Source organism: Stenella coeruleoalba (genome assembly GCF_951394435.1).
Source record: "Stenella coeruleoalba genome assembly, chromosome: 8".
Taxonomy (NCBI): domain Eukaryota; kingdom Metazoa; phylum Chordata; class Mammalia; order Artiodactyla; family Delphinidae; genus Stenella; species Stenella coeruleoalba.
Genome location: NC_137154.1, coordinates 36,039,730 through 36,055,445, shown reverse-complemented (window position 1 = coordinate 36,055,445; position 15,716 = coordinate 36,039,730). Strand labels below are relative to the sequence as shown.

Sequence of the window (15,716 nt, the reverse complement as noted above, 5' to 3'; positions counted from 1 at the left end):
TTTTCTTATATTAAGGGTGAATTGTTGGCTATTGAAAGGGAGACTATTAGAGTCACTTTCTCAATCCATAGCTGCACTATTTCTAAAGATGCTAAAACAGATAAAAGTGACATATCAGAGTTCATGGAAGGCAGGAATATACTGCCCCTCCCCCCCAATAAACAAAAACAAAAGCTGGCTGAAACTGCAAAAAAGAAGGAAAATATGTTAAAAGTTAATTGATGTAATAATTTACCTTTATTGTCTTACACAACAGACCATTCGGGGATAGTATTTTGGTTCCAATTAAATTGTACTATCATTCTGAGACCAATCACTCAGAGTTTAAAGAAAGGAATTGAATTGCATTTTTAAAACAAAGATGTGAGGCACTCTTTAAAAATTAAAAATTGTTACAGGGCTTCCCTGGTGGCGCAGTGGTTGAGAATCTGCCTGCCAATGCAGGGGACACGGGTTCGAGCCCTGGTCTGGGAAGATCCCACATGCCGCGGAGCAACTGGGCCCGTAAGCCACACCTACTGAGCCTGCGCGTCTGGAGCCTGTGCTCCGCAACAAGAGAGGCTGCAACAGTGAGAGGCCCACGCACCACGATGAAGAGTGGCCCCCCCGCTCACCGCAACTAGAGAAAGCCCTCGCACAGAAACGAAGACCCAACACAGCCATAAATAAATTAATTAATTAATTAAAAAAATTAAAATGTTACAGATTTTCAGACTAGAAATGGAAAGGCCGCCAAAGCATCTCACAGAGTAAGTTAGCATCTTGCGTTAGCTAAGGAAGTACACTCAGCGGCTGAGAGACTAATTCAAACAGCTGACAATGCTGAACACCTGCTGAATGAACAGTCAGTAAAAGAAGTCATGATGGTGCCACTTCCCAATAATAGAGTAACTAATCAAAAACAGTTAATAAATCGTCTGCAAAACTGTAATTTTGCTTTGGAAAAGGACAAATCTGCAAAAGTGCCCGGACATTCTATTCTGTTTGTATTTGTTTAGTATTCACAACAGCTAATCATCAAAGAAGATCTGTAAATGCTTGGCAGCAAACGCAAGTGTTGCTGAAGTATTTATAAAGTATTGAATACCTTTTTTTTTTTTTTTTTGCGGTACGCGGGCCTCTCTGCTGTGATCTCTCCCATTGCGGAGCACAGGCTTCGGACATGCAGGCTCAGAGGCCATGGCTCACGGGCCCAGCCGCTCCACGGCATGTGGGATCTTCCCGGACCGGGGCACGAACCCACGTCCCCTGCATCGGCAGGCAGACTCTCAACCACTGCGCCACCAGGGAAGTCCCTTGAATACCTTTTTGAATCTTATGTTTTATTCAACTACTGTGTTGACATTTTTAGGGCATTTTTAGTGCAAAATCGATTGTCGGTACAACTACTGGCACCTTGGCACAAATCAAGGCAGGGGTGCTAAACTACACCAGTGATCATTGCATTCTCTGCTGCCTCCTGCCCACAGACAGCCAGTTTCACTTACGAATGTGGTTGGTGGGGCAGGAAAAATTATTGATGTTATCAAATTTCAATGCTTAAGTATATAATATATAATCCTTTTAATACTATGTATGATGACATGAGAAGTGCGCATAAAGCACTTCCGCATCGTGAAATGTGATGGTGATTTCAAGGAAAAGCACTTTGCGATTCAACTAGCCACATTTTTCATGGAACTCCATTTTTACTTGAAAGAATGATGGATAGAAAGACTATGGTTTCAGACTTGGGTATCTTGTAGACATTTTCTCAAAAATGAATGAAGTGAGCCTTTCACTTGAAGAAAAAATTATAGCATTTGTCCCCATAATAAAATTAGAGTTTTCAAATAAAAACTTAAATTTTGGAAAACTTGTATCTGCCACCATGAGCTTGACAGCTCCTCAACTCTTAAAACTTCTATGATGAGATGTGTGATATTAACAAATGTGATGTTTGATAATATATGGAAAGTGTCAATGTTTAGAATATTGACATTACCCAGTGAACCAATGTTTTCTAAATGACCAGTGCATGATGTTCCAAAATCAAATATGGGTAAAATACCCATTCAAACTGCAAGACAGACCAATGGACTTTAATGTAACGTAGTTGAAAAGTTCATTGATAAGAATTTAGATTTCAAATTGCTACTAACCTTTAAAAAACTACCACTCATCAAGTTTTGCTGTTGTACCAAAGAAGAGCCACAGTCATCTAAGGTTAATCAAATACTGCTCATTTCCATTTGCATATTTGTATGAAGCCAAGTTTTCTACAGATAAGAGAATTCAGCTGTCTCCTATTAAGCCAGTCATTAAAGAGTTTTGCAGAAGTGTAAAGCAACGCCACTCCTCTTTCTAATTGTTTTGTTTTGTATATAAACTTATCTTTCGTAAAGTATGGTATTTGTATGGCTATTTAACAAAATTGTTTTAAAATGAAGTAATAAGTATTTAAATTTTTTCTCAGTCTTAATTTCTTATACCAAAAATATCGATAGATAAAACCCACAGAAACAAAAAAGTGTTTTAGATATTCAGTGATTTTTAAGAGTGTAAAGGGGTTTTTTAACACCACAGTTTGTGGATCACTGGTTTAGACCTCAGGGAGGAGAGCTGGTAGTTCGAGAGATTTAGGTGGATGAGAAGGGTTTTTAAATAGCCAATGATTTTTTTTTTAATTTGGATTTCTTTTTCTTTTTAATTAATTTATTTATATTTGGCTGCATTGGGTCTTCCTTGCTGCCTGCGGGCTTTCTCTAGTTGCGGCGAGCGGGGGCTACTCTTCGTTGCGGTGCGCGGGCTTCTCATTGCGGTGGCTTCTCTTGTTGCCAAGCACAGGCTCTAGGTGCTCGGGCTTCAGTAGTTGTGGCACGTGGGCTCAGTAGTTGTGGTTCACGGGCTCTAGAGTGCAGGCTCAGTAGTTGTGGTGCATGGGCTTAGTTGTTCCACGGCACGTGGGATCTTCCCGGACAAGGGCTTGAATTTATGTCCCCTGCATTGGCACGCAGATTCTTAACCACTATGCCACCAGGGAAGTCCCTAAATAGCCATTGATTTTTTCTCATAACTTCAGAATATTAAAAAACATAAAGCTCTATTAAGAGTACCTATTCAAAAAATATACAAATCAGGGCTTCCCTGGTGGTGCAGTGGTTGAGAGTCCGCCTGCCAATGCAGGGGACACGGGTTCATGCCCCGGTCTGGGAAGATCCCACATGCCGTGGAGCGGCTGGGCCCGTGAGCCATGGCCACTGAGCCTGCGCGTCTGGAGCCTGTGCTCCGCAACGGGAGAGGCCACAGCAGTGAGAGGCCTGCGTACAGCAAAAAAAAAAAAAAAAAAAAAAAAAAAAAAAAAAATATATATATATATATATATATATACATATACACAAATCAATTTTCACTGCAAAGTAAAGGAGCTGTTACAGTGGAGGATTACTGGACTGAATGTCAATATTATGACATAGTATGAGTGTGTTTCGTGTTTGGTAATTGCAATCATTGCTGCTTTTTTTGTGGTCATCCATTTATAATGCTTGGTGTCAGTCTATTTATCTCTTGTAAAAATAAAATACAGTGTGTGTGTGTGTGTGTGTGTGTGTGTGTGTGTGTGTGTGTGAAAAATAAATAAATACAAAAAAAAGAGTGCCTATTTGTTGGAGTTTGGTTAAATGAGTTTTTACCAGTTTAGTCAAGGAAGGAGAATGGTGTATTAGAGTTAGATGCACCTGAATTTGAATTCTGGCTGTGGTAAGCATGGGAAATTACCAAAACTCCTAGCCTCAGTTTGTCCATCTGTATTGTGGGATAATAATATCTACCTTAGATGGGTTATTGTGAGGATAAAACTTCATGTAAATCTTCACTACTTAAAGTGTGTTCTGTGGACCAACAAGGGGTTAGCAATGCTAAATAAATACCCAGAGCTCTGAATCATGATCTACATTTTGATGAGATCCCCAGGGGGTCTTATGCTCATTTAAGTCTGAGAAGCACTGATGTGTAAGGCAACTAGCAGAATGCCTGCCTGCCACATAATAGGTGTTCAATAAAAATTCTTTCTTTGTTGTATTTATTATTCTTCAGCTTATAACTATTTTAGTCTTTTGGACTAAAGTAATTGGCTTGATTTCTTTTTTTAAAATAAATTTATTTATTTATTTATTTTTGGCTGTGTTGGGTCTTCGTTGCTGCACACAGGCTTTCTCTAGTTGCGGCGAGCAGGGGCTACTCTTCTTTGTGGTGCACAGGCTTCTCATTGTGGTGGCTCCTCTTGTTGCGGAGCACGGGCTCTAGAGCGCAGGCTCGGTAGTTGTGGCCCAGTTGCTCCGCGGCATGTGGGATCTTCCTAGACCAGGGCTCGAACCCGTGTCCCCTGCATTGGCAGGCGGATTCTTAACCACTGTGCCACCAGGGAAGCCTAATTGGTTTGATTTTTAAGAACACATCTGACCAGTTAATTTAGTGTTTTTCTTTATTATCAGCCTAAGTAATCCTTCAACTTTCAGACCTATGGTCTAGAATCTAGAGTGTCTCTGTCCCTCCTTTTAATTAATTAATTTATTCAATACATATCAAACACCTAATACATGTTAGGGACTATGCATGACACTAGGAAAACAGTATGCAAAACGAACATGATTCTCACCCTTGTGACGCTCACCTAAAATTGGCACTAAAATGAGCCAAAATGTGCCACTTGTAATTCTCAAGAAGTAAAGCTTTGTGCATATGGGGGAGTAGCATACATTTTTAAAAAACCTCCAGAGTATATTTTTTTCCTTTTCTGGGTTTTCTTAACTTTTATTAATACAGAAAAAAACTTTATTTACATCACATAATACTTCTTGGTTTGAATTTTACATTGTCTTATGATAATATTGCTTACCTCAGGGAATTCCCTGGTGGCCTAGTGGTTAAGATTCCGGGCTTTCACTGCCATGGCCTGGGTTCAATCCCTGGTTAGGGAATTGAGATCCTGCAAGCCGCACCGTGTGGTATGGCAAAGGAAAAAAAAAAAAAAATATATATATATATATATATATATATATATAGCTTACCTCAGATTTTTTTACTTGCCTGCCATAATTTTGACCATTGCTGGATTTTTAAATCTGCTAACATGGGAGTTATTTTTCCAATACTGAAATATTACTGAAATTCTGCACCCATTGAACAACCCCCTATTTCCCTGTGACCCCAGCCCTTGGCAACTGCAATTCTACTTTCTGTTTCTATGAGTTTGACTACGTTAGATACCTCATATAATTGCAATCATATAGTATTTGCCTTTTTATTATTAGCTTATCTCACTTAGCATATGTCCTCAAAGTTTATTCATGTTGACAGGATAACATGTGACAGGATTTCTTTCCTTTTTAAGGTGGAATAATATTCCATCGTGTGTGTATACCACTTTATCTATTCACCCATCGATGGACATTTGGGTTGCGGAAGCTATTGTGAATAATGGGAATGATGTGAACATGAATCTCTCTTGGCTATTGTAAATAATGCCGCAACGCACACGGGTGTGCCACTAGAGTACTTTGATGTAGACACGAATCCATCCCCATGCCTGAAAATAGTTCTCGACTCTAAGTAATAACTGCAGGCTTGAGCTGGCAGAGAGGGAAATGTGGGCCATTTCTGGCCAGGATTCCATCTCTGGTTATCTCTCTGGGCAACAGCAGAGGGAAGGAGAAAATAGCCTGAATCACTCAGAGCAGAGAGGGTTTCCTGTCTGAAAGATTGTATGCCTACCATATGCAGGACACCATGCTAACACTTTCATATATACTGAGGGGGAAATGTGGGAGATTTCTTGAATTAAGATAACTGTGATAATTAAGATAATTTCCCCCCCAAATTCCCAGGACAATGAAAGCAGTGATTGCCAGTGTCAGGAATGGGCCCAGGAGGGCAGGATATCAGGACCTTAGCATGGAGGGGGCTTGTGTTATTTGAACAAAGAGAGTTGAGAATAGAATATATTCAAATTTCAAATACAACGCAAACTAATGAAATGTAAGCTTAACAACTTTTTTTCCTGGCTGTTGGGGTATGGGTTAGGACAATAAACAGGTGTGTTATGTGCCTGATGTGGCAGAGATCAGTCTCTCAAAGAGCACAGAGCCCTTGCCAGGGTTCTAAGCTGATGTTCTTTACTGGTTGCTGGTTAAATAAATCATTTTTGCTGAAAGTTAGTCTTTAAAGAACTTTAGTTTCACTGGGGAGCCCCAGAGTCTGTATCTGGGCTCCCAAGTCCTGCCTGTAGATGTCATTCCTATTAAAATCAGTTCACACACAGAAGTCAAAACCACCTTTGGGCTTCCCTGGGGACTAGGAAATATGCCTTCAAGGAGGGAAAGAAAAACCATTGTAAAGTTGCACCACTTAAACTGACTTTCATTGTTGTCTTCTAGTCCATCATTTCAGTCCTTAGAGTAGGGGAGAAGGATCATCACAGACTCAACTTGTTGACATCACTTGACTGGAGCTATTTTACTTGTAACCATAGCAAAATTGGCTATTTTATGGTACAGGGGAAGCAGAAAAGGCACTGGCCCGAGAGTCAGAGATGGGTTCTAGTTCTAGCTTGTCCTCTAACTAGTTGGGTGCTTTAGACAAGTGCCTTCCTCTCTTGAATATGAGCGTACCTTCTGTAAATTCCAGCAGCACTTGGATTAGAGTAGCTCCATTCCTTGCACTAGAATAGCTCTAACGTTCTGTAAGTTAGGGATAACACTTGATCATTGTGTGCATCCTACTTTTTATTTGGCATTTGTTCATTTGATACATATATACATATATAAAAATCTGTACATGGTAAAAATACAAAATAAGTATTTTTTATAAGTTACTCAATTAAACAGCTACCTTTTTAAAGTTTAAAAACCATTGCAAGAAAAGAGAGAAGGAAATCTAGTCAGTCCTTTATATCATTCACAATAAACTTGGTATAAAATATCCATACAAGTGTACAAAATAGTCTACAGTTCACAAAAGCTGTGCAAAGACAGCAAAGTTCTATGAAAAAAAAAATCAAAGAGGCTTGTGGGTCTCTCTCTGTTCACATCATGCCCAGTGCTCAGTGAAACCTCCCCAGAAATAATAAAAGGGCACAAGGTGGAGTGCTTGGTGCATATACTATGCATGCAGAAATAGTGAAGAAAAGTCTTTAAAACACACACTTGAAATAGAGGCCGACTCTTCCTCCCATTTAGAGAACTCACTTCTTTGCCCAGAGAGCGTTTGGAATATGACACATAGAAAAGACTCAATATTTATGTGGTACCTTAGACCAGAAGGCACGGGTAGATTTTTTTTTTTTCTTTTTTGAAATTCTTGAGCTTTCTAAGGGCATTGCTACGGGAAGACTGGGTTACCAGTGTCTGGAGTTGGGCAAGAGGCCCTCGCTACCTAAGGTGGGGAGGTGGAGGGATCTAGGAAGTCAGGGGTCTTGAAGTTATATGCTTGATGTTGTGACTCGTATCTCGGTTTCCTACTTCAGAAAAGGTTTCTTACCTTATAGGGTTGTTGCTGCTGTAGACCAGCAGGGCCTGGCTCACAGCTAAACCCGGGCTGGGAGAGTGAACACCCCACTGTGTTGAAAATATCTTGCAATAAGGAAGCTAAACAGGGGCCCTCGCGGCAAAGTTAAGGCTGGGACCAAGACCTAAATTTAACTTATGCGGAGAGGGCTGTTGGTAGGTGGTGTGGGGCAAGGGAATGTCGTTGGGGGGCAATGGAAGGGGCCAGGGTGCCCTCGACGACGCGACAGTTCTACAGCGGGGAGCGGCAGCGTCTGCGCAGCGGGGGCAAGTGAACACGCACCGAATCCCACCTCTTCAATTTCAAAGCACTTATAATCGGTACCCCGGGCGCGGGAGGGCTTCTAAGACACGGTGATCTCCTCCTCCTCAGCCTCCTCATCCTCCTCGGAGTCGGAGAAGTCCGAAGGTTTGTCGGGGCTGCCAGAGTGCGCGGGCGAGTGGGGCAGCGGCCCTTCCAGGCGCGGGTCCCGCAGGTGCCGAGGGTCGGGGGACGGGTGATGATAGACCAGGCGGTGGCGGAGGCTGCCCGGGCCCTCGTCCTCCTCGTCGTCGTCGTCCCCGGGACCCTTCTGGCCCACGTCGCTGAGGTCCGGGTGCGGATTGAGTTTGGTGGGAAGGGTCTGCTCGCGGCAGCCCCCGCTAGACAGGAGCTCGCGCTCCTTGGAGTTCCGCCACTTCATGCGTCGGTTCTGGAACCAGATTTTCACCTGGGGCGAGAGGGGTGAGAGCAGGGGAGAAGCAGCGGTTAGCGCAGAACCCCCGCCACCGCCCCAAGCGGGTGGGAAGGAGGCCCTGTTCTTCCTCTCTTTGCCGGCTCCCCACCCGGTAAAGTGAGTTCGGACCGGAAGTGGCCCTTACCCTACCCCCACCAGCTCGGCTGCACGCACCTCTCGCCCTTTCTTCCGGCACCTGGCCCAGGTGGGCGGGGGTGGGGAGACGCTGGGCTCGGGAGAGACGGGGTGGGGAGAGTAGCGGGCTATCGCGAGAAGCCTCCGCGAAGCTGGCTCGTGCACTTACTCCCTCTCTAGACCTTACCGCGTCTGTACAATGGGACCTAGGCGGTTTCAGAGAACCTTCCCGTTCGTACGATGCGTGGGGGGAGGGGCTCTGGGGAGACTGCCCTCACCTGTGAGTCTTTCAAGCCCAGCTTGGACGCCAGCTTCTTGCGGTCGGGCTTGCTGATGTACTTCTGTTTCTGGAACATCTTCTCCAGCGCCTTGCGCTGCACGTCGGAGAACACGGCTCGACGCAGCATGCCCCTACGAGGCTTGCCGCGAGCGGCCAGTGGCCAGGAGAAGGTCCCCGGGATGGGCACGACGCTGGAGGACGCTGCGGAGGCCAGGGGTGCGAGGTGAGTGAGTGGGCGGTGGCCCGCCCGGGCCGGTGGCGTCCGCCCCACCATTGCGGCCTCCTTAGGTTTTTCTCTCTGATCCCTTCATCTCTTTAAAGCTCTCCTTTTTCTCCGCCTGGAGAATAGGCTACGAACCCACAAACCTGCGAGAGTGAAAGGCGCTTTCTGCCCAAATAACTTTCCCTTTCAACCGTGCAAACCCGGATTAGGTAAAACCACGGAAACACAGAAAAGACCCCCCACAATAGCCTATTTCGTTTTTCCATTCAACGATCTCAGGGAAACTAACTTGCGTGCATCAGCTAATATAGCTGAAGAAAAAAGTAAATTGTAAAAATAAAGTAGCCAGCCACTGGGTTCCCCCCTAAGCTTTTAACACGTTTGTGGCTTTTGCATTCTTTAGATGAAAATGAGGTGATTTACTGATTTGATAGAGAGGAGAAAATCCGCTTTGGATTTTTTATGTTTTGAAAAATCCAATCAGTATTCATCTTTTTTTATATTAATCTTTCCTCCCCTCCCCCACAAAACGTAAAGAATTCGGCCAGAATACATGAAAAGTGGCAGCTAATTAGCACATTGACCGCTTCCCAATGGGTATTGGCATGATAAAAGGGGGGAGAGTTTCGCTTTAAGGGAGAAAAAAAATCCAAAAGAAACAGAGACTCTAATGAAGCGTGAATGGTAATTGTGTAGTAATGAACTAACAGAAAAAGACTGAGGACAAGCAGCGAAAGCCATATATTACTGGGACAAAAGAGATTTACACTTTCAAACTAAACACAACTGCAGGCCAAGACCATTGGGAGAATACTGATGGCAGAGGCTTCTCTTCCCCGAATCATTTTCATTAAATGGACATGAAAAGCTATTTATAAAGCTCGGGTTGTTTTTGTTACAGCATTGAGATGGGGGAGAAAGGGAGCAAATTCCATTATCAGCAGTAGCATGAATGGTGGTGGTGGGGGGGTGAATTCTCTCTCCCCCTTTCAAAAATCAATTGCTTGTTTCTTTCGCTGATATTTGGAAGTGCTGTCGAGGTTCTACCCATCCCCCACCGACCATGCCCAGTCTCTCTTCCCTTTATAAGAGTTCCTGTCTCCTTAATCTTGACCAGCTGCAGAGTTTTTGAGCCATAGTTTGAGTCACCACTGGGATTCCAGAATGAAAACGTCCTGGAACCTGTTTAAGGTGTTTCTCCTTTAAACCGGGACCCAATTATGGGCTTCCCTCCGACTTAATTTACGAGCTCTAGGATCTTTAAAACGGTATGGCGATGGGGGGACGGTATGAGAGTTTGGGAAATAAGGTAGGAAATAGAAGGTTGGGGTTGTGGGAGGATCTAGTCCCCCTCCCCCTGGGCGACCCCAGGCATCCCACACAAGAGGGCACCCCATGTGGTCTTGTGAAAAGCCTGAAGCCCTGAATGAGTCTTAAAGAGAAATTAGCCCCGGCTGGTAGGTGTCTCTCCGCGGCTTGGAGGGGCGAGGGTTGGTCTGTGTGTGGCTGCCCGGAGGAGCTGACCAATTGGTCATGGTGCTGAAACCTTTGTGGGGAATCGTGGCCAAGTGCACTGACTCTGTGGGAAAACGGCGGCGTGAAGGGATGCCAACAGCTCCTCGCCGGGAAGGGAACCGCCTCAAATTTGGACCATGACAATTCCTGCTAATTTGTAGAGCAGGGAATTGGTGCAAAGTGTCAAGCAGTCACTGCTTGTGCTAAATAGGGCATCAAATTGGCGCGACGGATTCGTGAATGTTGTACGCCTTGCAACCTCTGAACCGGAGCGTAACCCCGTGAGGTGGACGGAGAAATATGGCTTCGGGGCAGGGAGCGACGGAGTGGGGCTGGGGCGACGCCCAGCCTCCTGAAAGGAAGCGGGATGAGACCTACCTGGGAAATAAGAAGATCTGATGAAAGGCTGGAAGGAGCCTTCAAAGTAGGGAAAGGCGAAGGTCTTGGGAGGGACACTCTGGAGCAAGGCGGGGGATGTTTCTGGGAGAGAGTGAGGAAAGGAGGAACAGAAGGAGGGAGACAGAAAGGGCATTTGATTAAGTACATGATTATTGTACAGCACAGTGAATACACGACATGATTAACCTTTTGGCTGGTTTCAAAGGCATCTTACTCAGTGTACTGACACAGTAAAGTAAACCTTTCCCTAACACTGTCTCTATCTGTGGAACCCCCTCCCCCAATAGTCCTCAGAGGCCCCCCCCCATGTCATCCTAGGCACTAACGAGATAGAAGAACTGGTGGGGAGGGGGAGAAAAGAATTGCAGACCGATAATACTTGCTAAGCTAGTAAATATATTGTCTTGGGTTAAAAAAAAAAACTGGCTTTCAGAAGCTCAAGGACAGAAACGCAGACGTCCAGGGGCGTGCGCGCAATTTCACTGCGCCAGGGAACTGTGCGCGCTCGGACTGTAGGTGTTCAAATTCATTCTGAGGGTGGGGCGAACCTGGAGGCTTCCCGGGAATCGTCTGAACCTAAGTCTCACATTGCTTGACAGTGGGGCCTCGGGGATCTTGCGTACGTGTGTGCACTGCTGTGAGCGTGGGTACCCGCTGCGTATGGGAAACTGAGGCCATAAGGACTCTGCATCTAGACCGGCCCCTTAGCGTTTTGCTTTCACTTACCAGTTCTGGGCGCCGAAGAAAGGATGGCGTTCACTCCAAACTTCAGAAACGTGGGCTCGCTGGCAGGGGAGACGGCCGTCTGTGGTGAGCCGCCCCGCCGGCTGCCTGGACCCGGGGAGCCCAGGTCCGAGGCCCCTGTGTCTGTGAGAGCCGCAGGGGCCCCCTGCCTAGGGGGCGACATGCTGGCGGTGGGCACGCTGCGGGGCAGGTAGGCTGGGGGTCGGCTGATGCGGATCAGATCCTCCACCAGGAAGCTCGAGTGGCCGGAAAATGCCGACTGCAGGGACTGGGGCAATGTTAAGGTGGGCGTGGGGCGCAAGAGGCTGGGGTACCCGGCTGGGGGCGCGAGGAGGCCGGGGAACATCATGTTAGGCGAGGGGCGGGCGGAAAAACCCTTCTTCCAGTGGCCAGAGGGTAAATGCTGGGCTTCCCGCCCCTCCCGCCCTCTCTCTTGGGCTTAGCAAACGTCTTCTAGTAACGATCCCACTTGGGTGTCTGCGAGTCCTCCGCGGTCTTCCCGTTGAGGTGATGGTTTTATAGTGGCCCGCCCGTTAAAGCGTTTTGAAAAGTGACAGCTCTGACAATGAAGTTCAACAAAGTTCTCCACTCGAGCTTCATTCGCTGGAGGCTCTGGGCGCGCTGATTGGCGCAGGGGTGCAATTTATGATTGGATTAGTCTTCATAAGCATGGCCCGCACAATGGGCTGGCAACAAAGGCTGGCGCGCATCAATTCTGCGTATCGACCGCCTCTTTGCAATACAGTGCTCCCCCAAAGCTCTCGCCGGGAGTTTTTGTTCGGAAGCAACACCCGGGCTAATTAAATGCCTATTTAGAAGTTTCAGATGACATCTTGCCTCATAGAAAAGGAATTATTTAAAGAATGCACTAAATTTATTTGCAGCTCCCCTGCTGAGCCTGGAAAATAAATCAATAAATATTCATAGAAATTCATCTCCAGGCAATCAGTAAAATAATCCTCCCCCCTTGTGGGGAGGGCAATGGAAAATTTCAAGTCAGTGAACATGAAAATATACTCCCTCTTCGGTCTCTGCCCTATACATTACTCCAGCTGAGGCATAAAGCAGATGTGATGGGTGGGTTAAATAAATGTGGGGTAGGGGAGTGCCGTTCTAACAACCCAGGGAGACTTGAAATTGATGCTTTGGGGCTATTGGATGTGCGTCCCTAGGGTTGGAGGGTGGAGGTCTTGATTTGAGTTATTTCATGTTGGGAAACTAACTGAGATTGAGAGAGTTAGTGGGTACCTGAATAGTAATATGACCCTCCTGCAAACTCCCAGCAACTTAGAAAACGATTTTCAGCGACGTATCTTTATAAGTGTCACTGAGGAACGAACGGCAGTTCACCCGGGGGAGGATCAGAGAGCAGCATCGAAAAGGGGCAAGGTAGCCGGATTCCATTCCCAAGGGCTTACCTCTGCTGGAGGCTGCCTCAGACAAGGACACCTGGACACTGTGGGGGCTCTGCTGGCTCTTTCCTAACCTCTACAAGCCCTCGGCAGTTTCAGTAGAAACTCACAGCCTGGACTTTTAAAACCACAGCAGCGAAGGTTGGGATTTGTCCTGAGAGAGTCCTACCCATTGTGGGCGCTTAACCCGGCCAAAGTTTTGCTGCTTCTTCATCAACTGCAATGTACAAACACATGAAAACAGCACGAAGGACGCGGTTCCCAGAAATGTTGGTCCACATGAGGAAAGACGATTCTTAATTTGGTGCCTCAAATGAGAATCTTCCTGTAGACAGTACTGTGTTTTCTGCTGGGTTGGGGCTGGGGTGGCGCTGAGCCTCAATTCCGTTTCTCGGCTCGGCTAGATAACAGATGTGTAAAACGTCCCATTCATTTCTTTAGTGTGGCTGAACCTCCCCAAAGAGAAGTGTGCAGCCCGCCAGGCCGCCCTGATCCTATTAACCATGAACTAACTGTCACCTTCAGCTGGTTTTCCTTTTTTGCTTTTTAACACAAAGCTTTCTCAAAAATCTTATTAACCAGCTTTATTTCTCTCGATGGTTTTGTTCAGGGCGTTTTGTGTTGATGATCTCCATGTCGCTGCTTTAACCATTCAATAAAAGTGCATCTGTGATTTATATCACATTAAACCAGAAATGGAGCCCGCTAAAGCTCTCCCTTGATTCAGATTAAAAAGTTATTTAGGTCGGGCTCTGGAGCCGAATTAATGCTCCAACATGACGCAAGTACGGAGTTTCTGAGCCCAAGACTGTTTATGGAGGCATTCTGGGCAGCAGGCCCTGGAAAACCACTAAGGAAAGAACAACTGTTAAATAAGTGGCTATTTAAATATGGGAAATGCTTTGCTCAAGTTAACTGGAGTCCCCTGGAAACGATAGAGACAGATCTTCGGAGAACTTCAAATGTTCCTCTTTTTGAAGCTTTGCCATAGAATAGGGGAGAAAAAGTCGAAAGTATTTGAACACCTGAGCTCTAATTTTGCCACAGCGTTTTCATTCGCTATCACCCCTCCCCACCAACTGCTTTGTGGAAGCAGGAGGACCAGCTCTGGTTTTTGCATTCTCTCCCTCTTTCTCTTCTTTTTCCCCTCTTCATTCCCTCCCTCCTTGCTCCCCTACTCCCCTGTCAGGAGCCATTGCCAGTTCCCGGAAGGAGGAAAACTCGGACTAGAGGTGTTGGGTTTCTCATCAAGGAAGTGTAGCTCAGCACTATAGCATTTGACTGCAGTCTACTGGAAGATAGAGCCTACATTTGCAGGGCTTTGTATTGAGGGGCGGTAAGGACTCAAAGCCAGTCTAAGGCCTTCCTGACCCCCTGCCCCTCCTTCCCTAGACCTCCTCTCCAGCTGAGGTATTTCCCTGGGTGTGGTTTTTTGTTTTGTTTTGTTTTTGTTTTTTGCGGTACACGGGCCTCTCACTGTTGTGGCCTCTCCCGTTGCGGAGCACAGGCTCTGGACGCACAGGCTCAGCGGCCATGGCTCACGGGCCCAGCCGCTCTGCAGCATGTGGGATCTTCCCGGACCGGGGCACAAACCCGTGTCCCTTGCATCGGCAGGCAGACTCTCAACCACTGTGCCACCAGGGAAGCCCCCTGGGTGTAGTTTTTACAGTTACTATCTTGACAATTGACACGCTACTTGGTTCCCACACTTACACACACACACACACACACACACACACACACACACACACACACACACACACACACACACACACACACCGGCCATTCTGCCTCACTCTAGACTAACTGCTGCTAATGTCTCTTCTTTTAAAAGGGGGGCCTGACATTTTTTGGAAGGTGGGTCAACCCCTTGCTGCGATCCACGTGTTCTTGGCCTCCAGCGGTCCGTCTCCATAGCCTTTTTTCCTTTTTCCAAGGGGAAGAATGAAGGCGGGGGCGAGGGCTGGCGGCCCGTGAAAAGGCAAAATAAATCCTAAGGAAGCAAGAAATCTGACGAAAGGATCTTACTTTTAAGTGATTTCCTTGAACGCGTCTTTTCAAACTCCGCCATAGCCTAAGGGGCTGCGCAGCCGGCGGCTGCGGCTAAGACCTGTGACTAATGCCGTTTGACCTGAGCCCTTGGGGTTTTGTGCGCCCTGCCATTCATTGTAATGTCGTTATCTTCAAGTTTATTTCAGAGAAGTCACTAGCGTCCTCTCTCCCAGAGCGGGGCTTTCTGTCTGTTTCTCTTTCAGGGGGAAAAAAGACGGGAGGGGAAAAGAGTATCGGAGGCGCCGGTTGGGGTGAAGATCCTCGCCTGTGCCGCGGGCGCCGCTGCTCGCTGGGGGAAGGCCTCAGTAGAGACAGCCGAGGCTCCCGGGGCCTTCGAGGCCAAAGCTGCCGGAGCCTCCCTGGGAAGGCAGGAAGGGCTCCGGAATCCGTCTGGGCTTTCTTCCCCCCGCCACGCCCCCGGGGCCTTGGATAGCTGGCGCGTCCCTGCCCGATGCGCCGGGGTCTGGCCGTGGCTCACCCTCTCCAGTGTGGGTCGAGGCGTGAGCGCCTGCCCCGGGTAAGTGCAGGCCGCCCGTGGGGAGACGAAGTGCCCGAAAAGTAGAGAGTGGCTTGATATATTCCTCGCCCTCCGAAACGACAACGAACGTAAATTCGGGAAGACTGGGACCCCAGGGTCGCACTTTACAAGGGTTCAAACCCCCAGGCCGTGGCGCTCCCGACCGGAGCTACCAACAGAGA

At 46.9% G+C, this 15,716-nt stretch overlaps 1 protein-coding gene across 1 annotated transcript; it reads right to left on the bottom strand.

The window, feature by feature from the left end:
* Positions 1-7,185: 7,185 nt before the first annotated feature.
* Positions 7,186-11,902, bottom strand: DBX1 (developing brain homeobox 1; the record flags this gene model as incomplete). Its single annotated transcript, XM_079930401.1, has 4 exons — positions 7,186-8,251; positions 8,671-8,873; positions 10,789-10,890; positions 11,536-11,902. 4 exons carry the CDS (start codon positions 11,900-11,902, stop codon positions 7,886-7,888), a joined length of 1,038 nt encoding a protein of 345 aa, XP_079786527.1. The 3' UTR covers positions 7,186-7,885.
* Positions 11,903-15,716: the final 3,814 nt, after the last annotated feature.